Here is a 13,220-nt window from a genome sequence, read left to right on the forward strand (position 1 = left end):
TCCACTAATTATCTAGACCACTATTCAACATACCTTCATATTGTATGCAGAAACATATTCTAAAAAGGCCTCCGGGAGTTGAGCCCTGATTGGGGGAAAAAAAAAAACAAAAGAAAATACACTACAAAGTAACAACAAACAACAACAAAGTAAAATGCAAGTACAAAATGATTCATTTTAAAATGGATGAGTGAAACTGTGTTCATTACAAAGCTGAATAAAACAAAAGCTGTTATCGTTTTACTCACCTGATCAAACGCGATCACCATTCTGTGATCTTTTTCTTTGGAAGACGCCTCATCTCACTGTCCAGTGTCCTCAGTCGGTGCCCCGGTTGAAGTGTTCCAGCACGGTGGCGTTGGTTCTCTCAAACAGCCACTGCTGGCTGAGGGAGGAGGGGTCGCACGTGTTCATGAAGACTCGCCGCTCGCTCGGGCTGCTGTCGATACAGCTGTTACTGACGGGGTGATACAGACTCTTATCCTGAGGGAGGACAGTCACAAAGAGAACAGCCTTACTCATATATAAGAAAACATTTTCACACGGCATTTATTTCCTTCCTGACGTGGTTTTTGGGGTTAACTGCTGTCGTTTCTTTTCTTTCTTTTTTTTTTTTTTTTACCCACAATACTTTGTCTTATTTTTACAGATATTTTTCTGACTCCAGAGTGCCAGCCTTTCTACTGCAAATATTTATTTGTTTATTCCTGTGGTAAACTCATATTTAAATACTCAAAATAAAATAACTAAAAAAAACCTCAATATTTCTGTGTTTTCATGAGTCACGCTCATCGCTGCGTACAAAAATAAACCTTTCCAAGAAACGAGGCACAGAAGGACACATCTTTTCATGAAACCACTGTAAACTGACCTTCATGTTTAATTTTGGAAAAATAATTATCCAGAAAAGCAAAAAAATATGTGGTGCAGACATCTTTAACTCACCACTGTCTATTGTGTAAACTTGTCACAAACTATGGTTTCTACGTTCTACGTTTCATTAACTTTAACCTGAAAGAGGATAAAGAAAAAGAAAAACCATTTTCTACATGTAGTGAACTCCAAACCCTCAGTCTCCACTTGGCCCACTCGTACCTTTCTGTAGCGCCACAGCTGGTTGCCCTTCATGCCGTGACAGTCGTACAGGGTGACGGGGCTGTTGTGGGAAACTGCATCGAAGCAAACCTTCCTTGTGTGCATGGGGTCACCCACTCGAATATCCTCCCTCCAACCAAATGTCAACACCTGCAGGGAACAGATCTCAGCTGTCACCACGATCTGACCGTCTCTGTCCTCCTCTGCTACATTTCTACCAGTTTGTTTTTCCTGTTGAAGGGATTTTTAGTGTTGATGTTTTTTATTTCATTCTCTTAAAGTATGTCCAGATCCACTGTAGTGTGTATGTGTACTCTAAACTCTCAAGAGACAGGAAAAGAAAACCTCATTAGACAGTCAAGCTGTTTACAAGAGAAAGTGTAATGAGTGACCCTCACCTGTCCGTGACTCCAGCCCACCTCGCCCCGCCCTTTCACGCAGCTCTCCAGGCGGATGGGGCTCCCCGACACAAAGTGTTTGATCTCCATACACATGTCGCTCCCTACGTTTCGTATCTAAAAACACACACATGCACGAGCACAGAGTCAAGTAGACTAATAAGACACTGTAAGAAGAAAATAATCAATTTACATATCCGTCAATCCCTGGATTGGATGCAATCAATCATCTTTTTTTTTGTGTTTTGTTTTTTTTGTGCACTTTTCTTTCACAGGCCCAGAGGCATGTTTGCCCCAGGTAGTTTGAGTTTTACAGGAGGAGGAGGAAAAATTTGTGTGTTATTGCAAACATGTTACATCACTGTTTCTTGTCTGCTGTTACCACTCTGAATTTTTTTTTTATCGCTATCTGCAGCTTGATGCTCATCCCTCTGCTTTCAACTCGGAAAATTCCCACCAGTATTTTGTTGTTTATAATTCAAAAACCCTGTGTTGAATTGAACATGATTTGTGCCTCGTGATGATAGCTTTTGTATCCAGTACACTTTATAGCACCATGCACGCAGATTATTCCACAGTCAAAGCCAATCCTCATACACACCAGTAAATAAAACTCTATGCTATGGTGTCTCCACTTTCATCAACTAATCCAGTGGAGCTGCTCTTACTTCTCCCCAGGCGGCAGCAGGAGGCTCCACCGGTGGGTAGTGTTTGGGCAGATCCCAGGCCACCTCGCTCATGAACCACTTGAAGCTCTTGCAGCTGAGCCGGTTCCTCAGTTCCTTCTGTGCAGTCATGTCTCCTGCCGACAGGTGGCGGTACTCGGGCCGGCGCTGGTAGACGTACTCGGTGTACTCGTCCATCCACACCTCCGCCACACGTTTTAGGTTCTGAAATCAAACCAGAGAGTCAGGTGGACAGATTCATTCACGAAACAGCCAACTGTCCTCAAATCTCACCGAGTGTCTAAGAGCCTCCTACAAATAAACTCAAAATCCCACAATCCCTTGCAGTGAGGATGATCTTGTGGAACCACAGTGGACTGTTTTGTGAACTGGTTCTGCTGCAGACTGGCCTCGGGGAGCCTGCCTTGACTGTGGCATCCATTCTTGACTCTGACCGAACATCACAGCAACGTTTTTCTACGTAACTTTTTCCTACTGCCGTTCACTCAGAGCCAGCTGTATTCAAGCTGACCTTACCTGTTGTTCCCCATGAATGCAGTTTTAGTTTGAGTACTGAAGCACATCAATGAAATAGAAAAACTTTGAAAAAGGAGAGAAAATGAAGAGGTGTAGGTAACCCTGGATAATGACACAGGGGTCTCGAATCTGTGCAGAGAGTTGGGTTTTTGTAATCGTCGCTATGTAAATGTTCTCCTTGATGTGGCGGGTTAGGCTGAGGGCCATCAGCATTCCACTGAGGTCCAGTTCAAAGACTATTGGTCAGAATAAAAAACAAAAAAAACAAAACAAAGGCCAGTGCATTTCAGTGGCATGCCGAGCCAAACCGAGCCAAGTTTCAGGCATACATAATGAATGATGTTCGGCTACACCCCAGATGATTTAGAGCTTTTAGACAGTTTCCCTTTCTGTGTAGGTGCTTTGAAGAATACAAGCAACAAAGAACCTTAAGCTCATTTTTCACAGTAGCACCTGCAAAGGCTATAAGTCGCAGATAGCAGACACACACTGCACGCTGCTGCTTCTCATCTGGTGGTCTTTTGTTAGTGGATGCTGAGCTGAGACTACAAAGTGCTCTCATACATGGAGGAGAAAGACGAGAATACTTAGCAGAGGACGTAGGAAACAAAAACGCTGCCATTTGTTAGCATCACTAAAAGACTCGCTCACACTGGGGCGATGTGTGTTTATGTGCACAGCATGTGTTTGCATATGAGCAGTGTTCATGTATGTTTATGTGTCTGTTTATTTGGGGATTTTAGCGTAATTAGAAGGTTTATTTATTCCATCTTGTTGGCTGATGTATTCAGTTACACATATTTTTCTTGAGTTTCGCTGTTTGCTGAAGTTCAGGGACACAGATGTTTTTTTTTTACAGTGTTTGTACTGAATGTGTGTGAGTGTGTGTGTGTGAACACTGTAGAATACTGATTCAGTTAAAATCAGTTTTACTGATAAGGTATCACTTTGTTGCCAGAGTATAATTGGATTTTGCTTCATTTATTGTTTATTTAATCGAGAAGCCTTATTGATAAGAGCTTTTTCAAGAGACCTGAGAGCAAACAAAGAGATGCAATAAATGTAAGAGGAACGACTAATATAAATGGACTGTTATAAGCAGAGCGAGACACTGGATTGCTGCTGTCAAAGAGCTTTGAATTGAAAATATTAATATGAACCAGTAGCCCTGCTTTGAAAGAACAGCGTTTGACATCAGTACAAAGGAAGGACAAACCTACGGAAACATTCTCTAATGAGTTCATCTTACTCCAGATTTAAATAATGTAACATCAGCTGACACTGTCTGTCTTCTGAGTCAAGAGTGACATAGTTCAGCTTCACAGTGTCCACTCACTGGAAAGCGTTTATAAAAGGGGAACTCCACTCATTTTACAAATGAAATCAGTCCATTAGTCAGAGTTAGTTCTAAGCCTGGGAAAACATTTGATAGTAAACAGTAAACACCCAGAGCTAAACCTGTTGGACAGGTGGTATGTGCATGGCTTTATGTAACCTGAGCCCATTCTGGGCGTTTGTACATCTGCACCCTACATATGTACAAAGGCCCAGAATGGATCTGCTTTTAAAAAGCTAATACAAATCCAATATGCTTTGATTAGCCCTTTTATTAATCTTACAGATTAACTATACATACAATATAATACAATCCACTGTTGTGTTGTGACTTGGATTTAACTGAGGTGATGTAACAGACACTGAAGCCTGTTTATAGAATATATAAAATATATCTTATATAAAATCAGTTGCTGATCTGCTGTATTGTATTTGGTCATGAACCGTGGAGACACACAGTCTGAAGAATTACCTTGGCTAAGCTGATCCCACCAGGGACCTTGTAGGGGACGTACTTCCTATAGATATGTCCTACCCTGGAGCAAGGGATGTCCTCCATCCGACCACCACACATCCACACCTTCAGAGACACAGAGAGAGACACAGAGAGAGAGAACACTTTCCTCAGCTGGATCTCTCTTGTGTTTAGACGTGTTTTCCATCTTAAGATCCAAAGATGGAAAACTGTGGAAAGTTAAAGGAAGGTGAATGAACAGGATGGCCGAGGAGATAACAAAACCAAATTATGATGTGATAGCGATCTGAATTCACCCGAGCCTCAGGGTCAGATGAAGATGGAGGAAGACTGAGCTGCTGGGTTAAGCCATTGGTACAGTATCGCGTGACAGTGTTTAAACTTTGTTGGTCTTGGAGAAACATCAAAATGGCAACTGCAGAAGCTTTTCAGGAAACCGCAGCACGCGGCCTCTGAAAAATCGGTGAAATTGCACAGTGAGGTTTTAATGTTTTAAGCACCCTAATGTGCTCGTCTCAAGTAAAAACAAACCTCCCTTTTACAGCAATTTCCCCCATTTCCTCTCCTTTGCTTGTCTATCTCATATAACAGAGACACCCAGCAGTGGCTCCTCATTTTAATCCTGCAACTATAATGAATACAACAGTGATGATTCTTTTTCTTGGCTGGCAATGCTGAAAACAAACCCTGAGAAAGAAAGAGGGACGATGAAGAGGCTGAAGAAGAATGAAGCAAAAGACTTAGAAACAGCAGGCGATACAGAAAAGGGGTTTTGTTTTCCAGACAATAGCAAAATGAAACTTGGGAAAATGAAAAGCTGGATTTAAACATGACAACAAACAAGGAAAGTATGGGCAGAGAGAGGCGCAGCGCTTCCAAATTGTTTCTGCTGAGTGGAGGCCTTTAATATGTAAATGGGATTTATGCTGTTTGAAGGTTTGAGGCAGGTTGAAGCTGTGGGGAGCTCGAGAACATGGGCAGAAATGATGGAACATGAAATACGAATGTTTTACATATGACTTCATGGTGTATGACACAGAGTTCAACAGGGCTGTAAAGGCAGTGGACCACCTGTCCACCTGCCATGACCTGATTTCAGGTGCGAATGTATTTTCCTACCCACAGTATTAACTGTGCAGCCTATGGCAAATATACAGCAACATCAAGTCCGTCGTGTTAAAGGCATGAAAGGCCTCACATCGTATCCTGCACCACCGACGAACCAGCCCGAATCACACGACGAGACACGGCTCAGCTGATAGTGACAATCTACAGAACAACAGAATTCACTCCAGCTGATGAATAAAACATTGGCCACTGCTGCTGACGAATCCAGAATTTACTTAAAGAGAAAAAAAATAAATAAAAAATAAAAAACGTAAGTTGTCTGTATCGGCGTCTAAGAATAAATAAAGCATTAATATAAAACATGCGGCGTATATACTGTGTTTCAGCGGCTCTGGTCGTGTGTTTGCTTCCACTATTTCCACTGTTTCAAGGTCAGTGCTCGCTCCCACTGACAATCTGAACGGACTGACCCTGTGTTTTTGAAACACGACATGGTTTACATGTGATTTTTTTTTTGGTTCAGCCTGATGTGGTTATAAGGACAATACAGAAAGCTGGTAATGGGCAGGACGCAAGAAATTCTGAGTCTTTAACCATAAAGTTATTTTCCTCTGGCCAGGCTTCTGTCAGTTGCCCATCCTTCCAAAAATCTGAATGCTATGGCCATGAAAAAAAAAAGATGTCATTTATTTTTTAAATGTATGCTTTTAGAAAAGTTTTCTTGTGCCAACTGTTTGCCAGTTAGCTAACTTTTACACTGAATAAATACTTTTTTTTAGCTCCATCCATGGGGGTTTAATTATTTCTGCCTGCAGAGCAGCTCTGTCTCTGGGAAATGTTTGCATAACTGAAACTCCGATCTGCCGGAGCGATATAAAGGATCCACCGTCGGTTTTATGCCATGCGCTGTCATCTCGCTCTGCGTGTAAGGTCGTGTTTCCTCTGTGCTCCGTGGGGTTGTGGGCTCTGACATTATCTCACTGTGCGAGCTGGAAATGCTCAGTGTTCCCACACCAGTGTCACCAGGATGGAGCTTTAGATTAACTGTAGCACCGAATGAAGTGATTGTGTTTCACATGTGAGCAGCAGTTTGGTTGTAAGGATTAGTGTGAGAGCCTGTTAATCTTCTCACCTCAGGAGACTGGCTGTCTGCACTGTATCAGCTAATGGGGATCTTAATAAAAAGGAAACCAAATTGAATATCTGAGCGCATAAAGTAGACTTAAGAGGCACAGCTAGGCATGTACTGATAGCAAAATTTAATAGTGCGATAATCTTGGCCGAAATAATAACCTTGGTTTGGGATATTATCTCAGTAATTACTTAAATAAGATGAAAAGCTTCAAAACAGTATTAAAACATAAGAGCTTTTCGCACCAGGCTCAGCTCTGGGGTCACGACTGGTGTTAGTCAAGGCCCATCATTCATTTCACACTGACAGATTTAAATGTGAGAAATCCTCACCTTTTGCTCAAAGCTTAAAAAAAAAAAACGATCAACAGCGTGGTTCACCGTAACATTTCAAGGTTAAGGTGGAATTATACTTCTGAATCACAGTGCACGGCCGTCCAGTCACAGGTGCCGCTGGTGTAGGAACTGATTTATCGTTCACCACAGCAACACTAGTCAGATATACATTATCAGTGTGTAGTGCTTTCATTGTGTAGCCCAAGGAAATTGTGTTGGAAATGATCGTGCAAGATCACAAAATATGTTACGTAAGAAGGCCACGGAGTCTTCCTCTTTCTTATCGGATATAATCTGTACTGTCAGAAATCACCTCGGGCATCGGTACAATTACTAAAACCGCAACGACAAAGCGCGTCATTCGTCCCTGCTAATGAGAGCATTCTCTGATTTGATGCTTCCAAGAGCTGCTAAAACGATCTGATGTTGGCTGATGGTTTCATTAAGACATGAAAACGTTAAGGTTAGAGAAATGTGGTTGGTCACGGTGAAAAGAAGTTTGAAGTTGGTGTGGAATGGGAACAATGCCAATCTCCAAAAAGGGCTGTTCTGTGTACTCGAATCGGTTTTTCATGCATTTTCTTCTTCTTCCAGCCGAGTAATTGATTCTGGCTGGTGGAGAGAACATGAGCACAGATATATTTTACTGAATAAGAAATGAGGAGAAAATGAGAAGGGTTCCATGGACATCCTGCTTCCATTTCCTCAAACTGCCCCATCTGTCAACGGCACTGACACTGAACATGGACATAAATGGGAATAACCATTGCCTATGTTTTAATGCTGTCTGGGACAGTTAAGAAGTGGACGAGAGGCGGTCAGAGGGAAATTCTAATGAATCTAAAGGGGAACATTAGAAATAAAGAAGGACACTCAAAGACAAAACAAATGTCAAGGACAAATGTCCTTGTTCTTTTTAAACAAATAAAGTCCTGAGAGAGCAGATACTTAAAACTTTAGATGTGCATGGAGCCAAAAGACAATTGACAAAAGACATTGTCTGGGGACAATGACATAATTTCCAAGGGAACATCTTTTATTATGTGTTTGACCCTGATGCAATGGCTAAGGGCTAAAGAGGTGACAGAATGGCTGGTTACAGGAGGGGCAGAAATCTCATGTGCCTTCAAATGCTTTTAAATTAGCGGCTAAAACCGCATAATATAAACATTGGATTTTTACCTTGAAGGAGATCTCATACTGCTCTCCGCCCCAGATCTCCAGACCCGTGTCATATCCTCCCAGCTCCCAGAACCACTTCCTGTCCACAGCAAACAGTCCACCTGCCATCACCGGCGACCTGCAGGACACACAAATTACAGCGCACAGTCAGCACCTCTGCAGCTCGTTTACATACAGCAGCTGTGCTCAGAGCCATCACATTTACATACAAAGGATTGGTTTTCCCCACACACTTCTCATCTGTCAGAGAAAACATCTAAACAGATGAAAGACTTATTCGCTTACTCTGTTCACAAATAATTGCAACAAACAAACTGAGATTCTTCGGCTCATCGCTTTATCAGATAGAAGGGGAAAAAAAAAGATGGAAGAAGAGACACAGCATGAAACGCAACCACAGTTCATCATCTTTAACAACTGAAATGTCAAAATGTCTACAGCTACTTTTTATTGATCGTGAAGGGAATGAATGAGAATACGACATCAACAATATCGATGTATAGTGTATCTCTACAAGAGAAGAAGTTTTATAAGGTTAAATGTGATGTGAAATATCATACAAGTGTAAACTAAAGTATGATATTTCTACTGATATTTATGTTCTTAAAATCTTCAGTATAATGTCATCTTTATCTTCCATAATGTGATGTATTCCCGAGTGGAATATGTAGGTAACATTATAAGATAGAACTGATTGATTGATTGATTAAATCCCTCCGATCTCTGATTGGATCACTAGAAAATGGGTGTGGCTCAGTGAATATGGGAAGACATTTAACACAGGGACACATGATTCGAATCCAAACTTTTTTTTGTCTGTGTCTTTAACAATGAACAAAAAAAAGAAAAGGATTTATTCATGTTCAGTTAATGCTCTTCACAGTAAAGCAGGTCCGTACGCTGCTGTGGCAGAAGAACGTCACAGGTATTCAGTGTGTGTCCAGTGTGTGTCCAGTGTGTGTCGCATCCCTGCTTCATCCTAATCGCTTCACTGGAAGCAGCCACGTATCGGCGATAGTGACGACTGGCTGAAACATACCGAACATGCCGAGAGGTGTACGTTCTCTTTCTGTGACTCTGGGTCTCTGCTGCATCCACTGCAACCGCTAACTGCAGCTGTCGTAGCGTAAAAACAACAACTGTGGTGTTACTGTTTCTCTCCAGATAATGAAGATGCTCTGAACAATGCAGAAGCAATTAACCCACTACAGAGTACTGTCTGCTGTGACAAGCTCAGTGCTGCTGAGTGCAGGGCTTGTTAGCTGTCGTATTGTTGCTGTACTTGATTGTAGCGGCTGCACACCTGAGGCTGAAAAATTGGGGCAGCAGGTGCAAACACTCAGATTTTTATTAGATTTTTTTTTTTTTGTGGGGAACTTTGTCAGCGAGATCCGATCCTCAACCCCAACTCTCTCCACCTCATGCCGTACTGTAACCCAGTTAATGCAATAATGATCTTGACAATCAATCAAAACGAGTGGATCTTTCTCATGTTTTCATCTCCCAAAGAAATGCGGTCCTCTTCAGTGCAGAAATATCCCAGCACACACACACACACACACACACACACACTTTTAGGTACACCCAGTTGTCATAGTTACGAGCTTTTCATCAGGCAGAAGTTGGAGGCAGGCAGCCAGCAGGTAGTTTGCTCTCACCAAAGTCGTCCAGGAGGAGGATCAATTAAAGGGAAACAGGGCCGCTGCTGTACTGTCAGCAGTGAGAAACACTCTGGGGCTTCCCACGCCTCGTGAGCAGTGAGCACCGATACCATTCCCATGGTGATAAGAGCCAGGTTTCTGCGCTTTTCCTTCTCCAAGGGTGAAAAAGATGAAATGAAATTAGCAGTTCTTGTCTCCAACTCTCGTTTTTTGTTTAATACATTTCAAATAACCTCTATCACTTTGTTTTCATCTTAACAACAGCCTGAAGCAATAACAAGCGATGACACTGAAATGTTTTATACTCTGCGGATAAAAGAAAAACGTACACTAGATGGCTGATGTGTAACCGATGAACATGTCTTTCCAAAGCCGTGGGTATTAATCTCCACTTAACCTCCACTCCTGATGTCTGAAACCTGCTGCAGGCATTTTATCCCATCCAGCTCACAGTCAGTGTTCCAGTTCACCCCGAAAGGTGTTGGACAGGGCTGAGGTCATGATTTTATGTTGAATCATCATCATCATCATCGTCATCATTCTACTCAGAGTTGGCAAACTACCTTCACAATTTAATTTTCACTTCAAAATTTCAACTTTACAAAGTGTAGATTCCATCTTTGTTTAGATTTGCCGCAGCTTAGCGAAGTGTACTGTAACTCACTCAAAGGGTTCACTGGGGTCGTCCCTCTGCAGCTCGGGGGGGATGGGGATTCGTTTGTAGTACATTTCCCAGTCAAACGCTCCTCGCATGGCGTCCCCCGCCTGCGTGTCGTAGCCGAAGTTGTCGTGGTCGATCACGTCGATCATCGGACACACAATGGTCTTCCTGTTCTGGGCGATTCGGTCTGAGGGACAGAGAGGATGTACAGCTTCATCTTTGTTAATGTTAATTCATTTATTACAGGAAGCCTGATTCCTCAGCTCGCACAAAGTATAAATGTTGACAAGAAACTCGTGATTCAGGATTCAGACTTTGACTGAATGGCATTCAGATTTTGTATTTTTTATTATAAGCTGTTATATTATTTTCATTTATGTGCCACACATGGTGTAAACATGCAAAAAAAAAAAAAAAAAGTTTATTCTTAATTTGGTCGCACACAACCTCCACACATGATTAATATTCTAATTGCAACAGCGGGATGTAAGGAACACAGTGACCGCCTGTTCCTGTTACGCACTGGCAGACACGTATTCTGTTCACACGCACTGTGTAAACAGCTTGATAATAAGGTAATATGGGTCATAAGGTTTGTTGTGAAACAGTTCCATGTGGGATGGAGCCATGCTGAGAGACAGAGCTAAACACGAGTCCTTAATGGAAAAAGGGTAATTGAGAAAGTGAGACTCGTGGTGAGCAAGTCCATCAGCTCGAAAAGGAGGCACTCAGTCTCACAGTGGGGGTGGTGTGTGTGTGTGTGCGTGTGAGTGATTGGTTGTGTATTTGAGAAAGTGATCTGACAGCAGTATCTAGACTTTGTGCTCTGCCCTTCTTCAATCTTTGAGAGGACCTTCAGGCTGTGGAACTTTCACCAGGTGAGGAGCGAGTGAGGACTTTGGAAAAAGAAAACTTTTTTGGAAAAGTGAGGATGTTTCTGAAAATGAGTGAGAACCTGAGAACATTTTAGCCATTGTTCTTCATGTTTCTGTATGATGATAAAATTTAGTTTGATGTGTGTGTGTGTGTTTCTCACCCAGCAGTGGGGGCAGCCAGTTGACGTTAGCCTCGCAGTGAGAGTCCAGGAAGGTGATGACTTCTCCTTTTGCAGCAGCGGCTCCCAGCAAGCGAGTCCTGATCAGACCCTCCCTCTTCTTGGTCCTCAAGATGTGAACCTTCGGCATCCTCATCATGTACTGCTCTAGTGGAACCTTTAGGTGCTCTGCGCCAAGGGGAAGGGGTGGGCGAGAAAATATGAAGGAAAAGTTTAATCTCCTTATTTTCACAAAATGTCTTTTAACAACCATGAATGGACATAAGCATGGCAACCAACAAACAAACAGCAAACAAAAGACTTTCACAAACATATGAACACACATCCTGTCTTCGTCACTGACGTCGCTTCTTTGAGGCAACATTCATTGTGTGAACTTTTCCTTTAAATAAGTCTGTCCACTTGCATTTACAGCATAGAGGTCACACTGCAGTGGTTACTGCGGTATCCTGTCATAGACTGGCAAACAGTCCAGGGCGTTCCTTTCCCCGTGCCCAGTGTGTGCTGACCAATGGGACAGGCTCCGGCCCCCTGTGACCCCACAGAAAAGAGATGGATGTTTGCTGCAGTAGAAGTGAAGGTCGTACCGTGTACAATGCCACAAAATCAGAAACCTCATTCATACTGACGAGGAAACGCACAACTTTCCTTCAGTTTTCTGCCTCTGGGATTTTCACATTTTCAGTTCAGACATTAGACAGAACATTAAACCACACAGGCACCGAATCAGGCTCACAAACTGTAAGAAAGGTTACTTTACTGATGCAGCACAAACGTTTCCAAATGAAAGAATGAACGAAAGCGATCTCGCATCAGTTCACAGTCTAAACAGCCCAAAGCTCGTTGAGTTGCTGAGGTGGACGTGTGTTCATTTAATGACGGAGAGCAGAAAATGACCAACACCTGGCAAACACTGTGGATCACACAAACCTGAATCTCCTGAGTGAGGCACTCACAACCAGCCGATTATTCATGGTGTGGTTATATACACGAACCTTTTTCCTGAACGGTGTTTGCTCGTGCTTGTAACAAATTCCCACCCTCACAGGGTAATTCTCATAACAGTCTAAAATGATCACAGTGAATCTAACATTCCCAGTAAATGCTGCAGGCTCCAGCACATTATATCCCAAAGGGTGGTCGGATCTACCAGCACTGCCAGGTGGATGGGTTTTATTTTGTAGGACAGCCATGTGCCCTCTGACTGGCACTATAAGCAAATCCCATCCATCACTGCAATCAAGTCAAATATCTCTATTTGAAAAGTTCAGCTATCATTAGTCAGAGAAGCAGGTTGGTTTAATGGTCTCTGAAAAAGTAAGGCTTTGTTATGTGATTTAGATGAGACTGAAGAGTTTCACCATTTCACGTTTTACTTCCCCATGCTTTGTATGATTCGGAGGCTGTAGTTCGAGCGCCCTTCATCTCTGCTGACATTTGTTTGGGTGAGTATAAAAGACCTGAGTTATATTTTTGGAAGGGAGTTTTCGTGTGGCAGATTTCTGTAGCCTTTTGTCAAATCTGCCTCAGCAACTTTCCTTGACACCCTCTCCAACCCTCATTCCCTAACCTGCCGTCACTTCCCCGTGGCTCTCTCTGTGTCGGTGATTGTCTGAGTGGAA

General features: G+C 42.6%; 1 protein-coding gene across 1 annotated transcript in view; it reads right to left on the minus strand.

Moving 5' to 3' along the window:
* Positions 1 to 318: 318 nt before the first annotated feature.
* LOC121190762 (polypeptide N-acetylgalactosaminyltransferase 10-like) overlaps positions 319 to 13,220 on the minus strand; it is a 44,833-nt gene continuing 31,931 nt past the window's right edge. The window contains 8 exon segments of the mRNA XM_041051752.1: positions 319 to 483; positions 1,096 to 1,245; positions 1,494 to 1,610; positions 2,162 to 2,383; positions 4,503 to 4,610; positions 8,223 to 8,340; positions 10,548 to 10,731; positions 11,581 to 11,766. Coding sequence (XP_040907686.1) covers positions 319 to 483; positions 1,096 to 1,245; positions 1,494 to 1,610; positions 2,162 to 2,383; positions 4,503 to 4,610; positions 8,223 to 8,340; positions 10,548 to 10,731; positions 11,581 to 11,766 — 1,250 coding nt within the window.

Source organism: Toxotes jaculatrix, chromosome 12 (assembly GCF_017976425.1).
Source record: "Toxotes jaculatrix isolate fToxJac2 chromosome 12, fToxJac2.pri, whole genome shotgun sequence".
Taxonomy (NCBI): domain Eukaryota; kingdom Metazoa; phylum Chordata; class Actinopteri; family Toxotidae; genus Toxotes; species Toxotes jaculatrix.